Here is a 4,582-nt window from a genome sequence, read left to right as displayed (position 1 = left end):
GCGGATGTAAAATGCCATGTCACCAACAAAAGTTGTGGCTAGCATCTTTTTCACTAGTGAACCTCCACACCTAGCAATGGAGGCATCACAAGCCACACATGGGAAACTTTCACGGAGGCGGCGAGGAGACCGCCAACGTTGGACGACGTCAGTTTGAGCGTCGGAGCTCCGCCAAGGGCGTGAGGAAGGTCGAGGATGAGGTGCCTCCTCTATGGGTGTGGTCATCCAGAGCATCTCCAACAGTGGCTGCAAAAAACGCGCGCGGCGGACGGTTTCTCGCGCTCCAGCGAAGGCGGAAAAATCAGGCGCACGGGAAACGATTGCCCGCGCGCGGGAAAAAGTGGGCGGTCGCGCGCTAGATTTGGCGCGCCGCTTCCGGCGCGCCTATAAAATGCAGCACCAGCTACGCACCGTTCCATCGCTATCCACATCGCCACACGCCCTCTGCCGCTCTCTCCTCGCTCCATCTACCACTTTCTCGCCTCGCCGTCGACGCGCCACCACCGCGCCGCCGGGGAGCTTCGGGCTACCGCGGCGTCCGTGCGTGCCCGTCCGGCACCTACCCCGAGATTCGGTCCAGCGACGTGCGCCTTGGCCTCGGCACCTTCGACACCGCCCACAAGGCCGCCCGTGCGTACGACGCGGCGGCGTGGTGCCTCCGGCGGTCCCGTTGGGACGTGAACTTCCCGGATGTGGCGACGCGGGAGCGGGTGCAGGAGTTGGCGCCTCCCCCGCGGCTTATCACCGACGAGGATCATCGCGAGAACCGGAGGCGGGAGCACTGTCTCAGCCTGGCCGAGATGGACGAGGAAGCCATGGCGCTGTGACGCCAATGCTTCCCTCAAGACGTCATCACCGAGCAACAGTTCTTCGCCGAGAGGAGGGCGGAGCGAGCCGCCTATTGCGATGACAGGTGAACGCGGAAGGCGGCCGCTGAATTCAACATTGCGCTAGGAGATGCGTCGTCCTGGGGCTTCAACGACGAGCGGTTCCTTGACGCCTTCATTCAGACGTCGGAGGAGGACATCACCGAGGCGGAGTCCGAGTCGGAGGATGACGAGTAGTAGTAGTTTTTCGTTTTATCTATTTATCGTAGGAGGAGGCTATGAACTATCTATACACTATCTATGCATCGTAGGAGGAGGCTATGAACTATCTATGAACTATCTATCGTTTATCTATATACTATCAGAGCCAAATGTATATCGAGTCGTAGTACAAAAAAAAGAAATATAATGTGTCTCCTGGAGCGGTTCGGGCGCGCTTTATTTTACGGCGGCCGCTAGAGCCAGCGCATCGCCGCGCGCAAAAGCTGGCTCACCCGGCGATGTATACTGTTTTTTAGCGTGCCGCGCGTTGCACGTCTGTTGAAGATGCTTTGAGGAGTGATAAATGATGATGGCTTTACTGCACCACCCGCCAGTGCCTCAAAGGCTCCAGCATCCGTCACACCCCCCTCCACCGACGGGTCAGGTCCACTTCCCATCCCTCTCCGCTATGACTCTGTGAGTGAGCTCGGAGAAGGAAATGTTGTCGGCGAGCCAAGCGATTTAGGGCGAGGGGGGATTGAGATCCGGTGACTGGCTGTGGGCAAGTCACCGGTGAACAGTACGGTAATGGTCCCCCTCTCCACACCATCCGATTCAGAACCGACGGGCATATCTGCGTGAACAGTACCACATCTATAGTGCTTTAGTCTATAGTGTTTTGGTCTATAGTGCGTTCTGCAGTACTTTCTGCCCCCCCCCCCCCCCCCCCCCCGCATGCAACGGCTGCTGGCTCGCCAGTTACGGCGTGACTGGCTGTGGGCAAGTCACTGGATCCCTGTCCGGCGAGGGGCGTGTAGAGATGGGATCTTGGAGAGCGGCAGCGCAAGGGGAAGTGCTCGATGAGGTAGGAAAGAAGCATGGAAACGATTCGGATCAAGCAACGCGCGATGCGTTCGGCCACAACACAAAATTCATACAATTTGCTTAATTTTCTCCTTTATGTAATTGCTATAAGGGGGGCTCATTAACACTTACTCTAACAAAGTCCCATGTATGCTTACAGAGGTTTTATGGCAAGGATCAAGGGAGACTTAAGGCCAGGTGACACCCCGCTAGCCTCGACAACCTCAAACGACTCCGGATCCTGGCCACTCGGTAGCTCCCAGTCGAAATGGATCATCATGTTAGCCAGAGTGAGCTCTGCGAGGCGCGTCCCAAAGGCCATACCGGGGCACCCCCTCCTCCCTGCGCCGAACGGTAGGAACCGGGGGTCCTTGCCATTGTAGTCGATGGTTCCGCCCAGGAACCTTTCTGGCCGGAACTCCTCGGCGTTCTCCCACGACTCTTTATCCCTCCCGATGGCCCATGTGTTGACCATGACCCGGGTCTTGGCCGGGATGTCGTAGCCGTGCAGCTGCGCATCCTGAATTGACTCGCGTGGGATGAGGAGCGGCACCGCCGGGTGTAGCCGCAATGTTTCTTTCATGGCCGCCTGCAGGAGGTTCATCTTGTCCAGCTCCTCTTCAAGGACTCCTCCATGCGCACCTGCAACCTGTCTCACCTGTGATTGCACCCTTGCCATTTCTCTTGGATTCTTAACGAGCTCGGCCATAGTCCATTCTATCGTCTTGTAGGTCGTGTCGGTGCCTGCTATGAACATGTCCTGCACATGCAATACAATACCAAGATAATTACGCTCAGCATGTGCTGGCTGCTCCTACTCCTGGTGGCAGTTGGTGCTATACTGCTAACTGTTAATATCTACCAACCAGTTCTTGTTCTAAAATTAGTAGTACTTATATACTGTACTTACTTACCAAGATGACTCCCTTGACATCAACCCGGTCCAGTTTAAACCCCTGGTCACCGTCCTTGGCGATCGAGAGCAAGTCGTCAAGGAGGTCCCGGGCCTCGCCGTCGTTTCCTGGGTTCCCCTCGTGCTCCGTGATGGTCCTCTCCATAATACTGTCGAGCTTGGCCGCCGTCCTCTTCACCCTCGCGTCGAGCCCCGTCGCCCAGTCCACCAGCCACCCTAGTTTTGGGAACACGTCGCTCACGGCGATCGTGCCGAGCAGCTCAGTGAGCTCCTTCATCATGTCGCGGACCTTGCCCGGCTCCTCGCCGCCAAGCTTGTGCCCGAAAGCCGCCCTCGAGATCACGGAGTAGGTTAGGGTGATGATGAGCTCGGTGACGTTAACTCCCGGGCGTTTGCTGCCGTTCTCCTGGGCCCCACTGGCCACGCGGACCCGTTCCACGAAGCGCGCGACCTCCTCCTCTCGGAGGGCGCGGAAGGAGTCGACCCGCTTCACGCTGAGGAGGTGCACCACGGCGATGCGGCGGAGCTGGCGCCACCGCTCGCTGTAGGCGCTGAAGCCGACGTCCCGGCAGCCGTAGAGCGTTCCGCGGGCCGTGTACTGCTGCGGGCGGCTGCAGAAGGCGTTGTCCTGGGTCCTGAGCACCGCCTCGGCGAGCGAGGCCGAGGAGACCACGATGGCCCGCACGGAGCCGAGGCGGAGGAACATGAGCGGACCGTGGCGCCGCGCGAGAGCCTCCAGCGTCCGGTGAGGGCGGCCCCGCCCGAGCTGGTGCAGGTTGCCGATGATGGGCAACCCAGGCGGCGAAGGCGGCTGCGCGCCCTTTCGGCCATATCCGAAGCCTCTGAGGACGATGGTGAAGCAAGATACCACGAAGAGGAGGCAGAGGACTAGGGTAGAGTCGAGCTGAAGAGATGCCATGAGCGCTAGCTAGCAGAGCGGAACGGACGCAGCACGTGTGTGCAACTACCACACAGCTAGCGGTGAACTTAAGGCGCGTGTGCCGGCCGTTGTAATGTGGATCGAGATAGTTGATGCACAGGCTCCACAGAAGACAAATTTCGCCTGATATGGATACGCACCGCTGAAGAATGTGCGGCGTGGTGAGAATGTCGGCACGACCGGACACGTACGGAAGCTACACGAAGAACCGGCAGCCATGTGTCAGAGCCGCGCATGGAACGACCGACGACGATCGAGGATGAAGGACGAAGATGGAGTGGCTTGCTACGTGATAACCACAACAATGCGTGTGGTGGTGGTACGGTTCAGGCACCCAGCGGCGGGGCGAGATCATATCGGAAACCTGCTCTCGACCCCGTGCATGGATTGGACATCGACATCGTCGACCCCGTGCAATCATGCAAGATGCTGACCCGCCGGGGAAGACGCGTCCAGACAATTTTGAGCGGTAGATGAAAGGCATTTCATATTTGGCTCTGCAGGCGCCGGCATTTCCTATTGGGTCTGTCTCGATCTCAGTCGGCTGACGTCATCACATGTAAATTAGGCCCTTTAACTAGTTCTATTTTTGCTGGGTTGACTCGGCTAAGCACTTGGGCTTATTTCATTTTACTTGCTTGTTTGTTTGTTCTGGGCTTAGCACTTGGACTGCTACCTCTTTCTGTTGTCATTAGACCGGGCCTTTTTCTTTTTTTTCTTCGGCGGTCAGGGACGTACGGTGCCACCCGTAGATATGCCCACGTTTTGCTCAAAAAGAAAAGAGCTATGCCCACGTACAGATGCATGTGCATGCAGATGGATGGATATGGGTCTCTA

The 4,582-nt window shown here is 57.8% G+C and overlaps 1 protein-coding gene across 1 annotated transcript; it reads right to left on the bottom strand.

Annotated features, from left to right (window-relative positions):
* Nucleotides 1-1,964: 1,964 nt before the first annotated feature.
* Nucleotides 1,965-3,801, bottom strand: LOC109785019 (cytochrome P450 71A1-like). Its single transcript, XM_020343628.4, has 2 exons — nucleotides 2,807-3,801; nucleotides 1,965-2,652 (listed from the first exon to the last, which is right to left on the bottom strand). Exons 1-2 carry the CDS (start codon nucleotides 3,722-3,724, stop codon nucleotides 2,047-2,049), a joined length of 1,524 nt encoding a protein of 507 aa, XP_020199217.1. The 5' UTR covers nucleotides 3,725-3,801; the 3' UTR covers nucleotides 1,965-2,046.
* Between the last annotated feature and the right edge of the window lie 781 nt (nucleotides 3,802-4,582).

Source organism: Aegilops tauschii, chromosome 1, assembly GCF_002575655.3.
Source record: "Aegilops tauschii subsp. strangulata cultivar AL8/78 chromosome 1, Aet v6.0, whole genome shotgun sequence".
NCBI classification, from domain to species: Eukaryota; Viridiplantae; Streptophyta; class Magnoliopsida; order Poales; family Poaceae; genus Aegilops; species Aegilops tauschii.
Note: the sequence above shows the minus strand (reverse complement) of the source record. Positions and strands in the feature narration are given on the sequence as shown.

Bases quoted from the DNA above. Each gene is read 5' to 3' on its own strand.
- LOC109785019 (XM_020343628.4), bottom strand. From the start codon at position 3,724: ATGGCATCTCTTCAGCTCGACTCTACCCTAGTCCTCTGCCTCCTCTTC. The intron at 2,653-2,806 runs GTAAGTAAGTAC...TTGCATGTGCAG, and splicing joins ATGTCAAGGGAGTCATCTTG to GACATGTTCATAGCAGGCAC.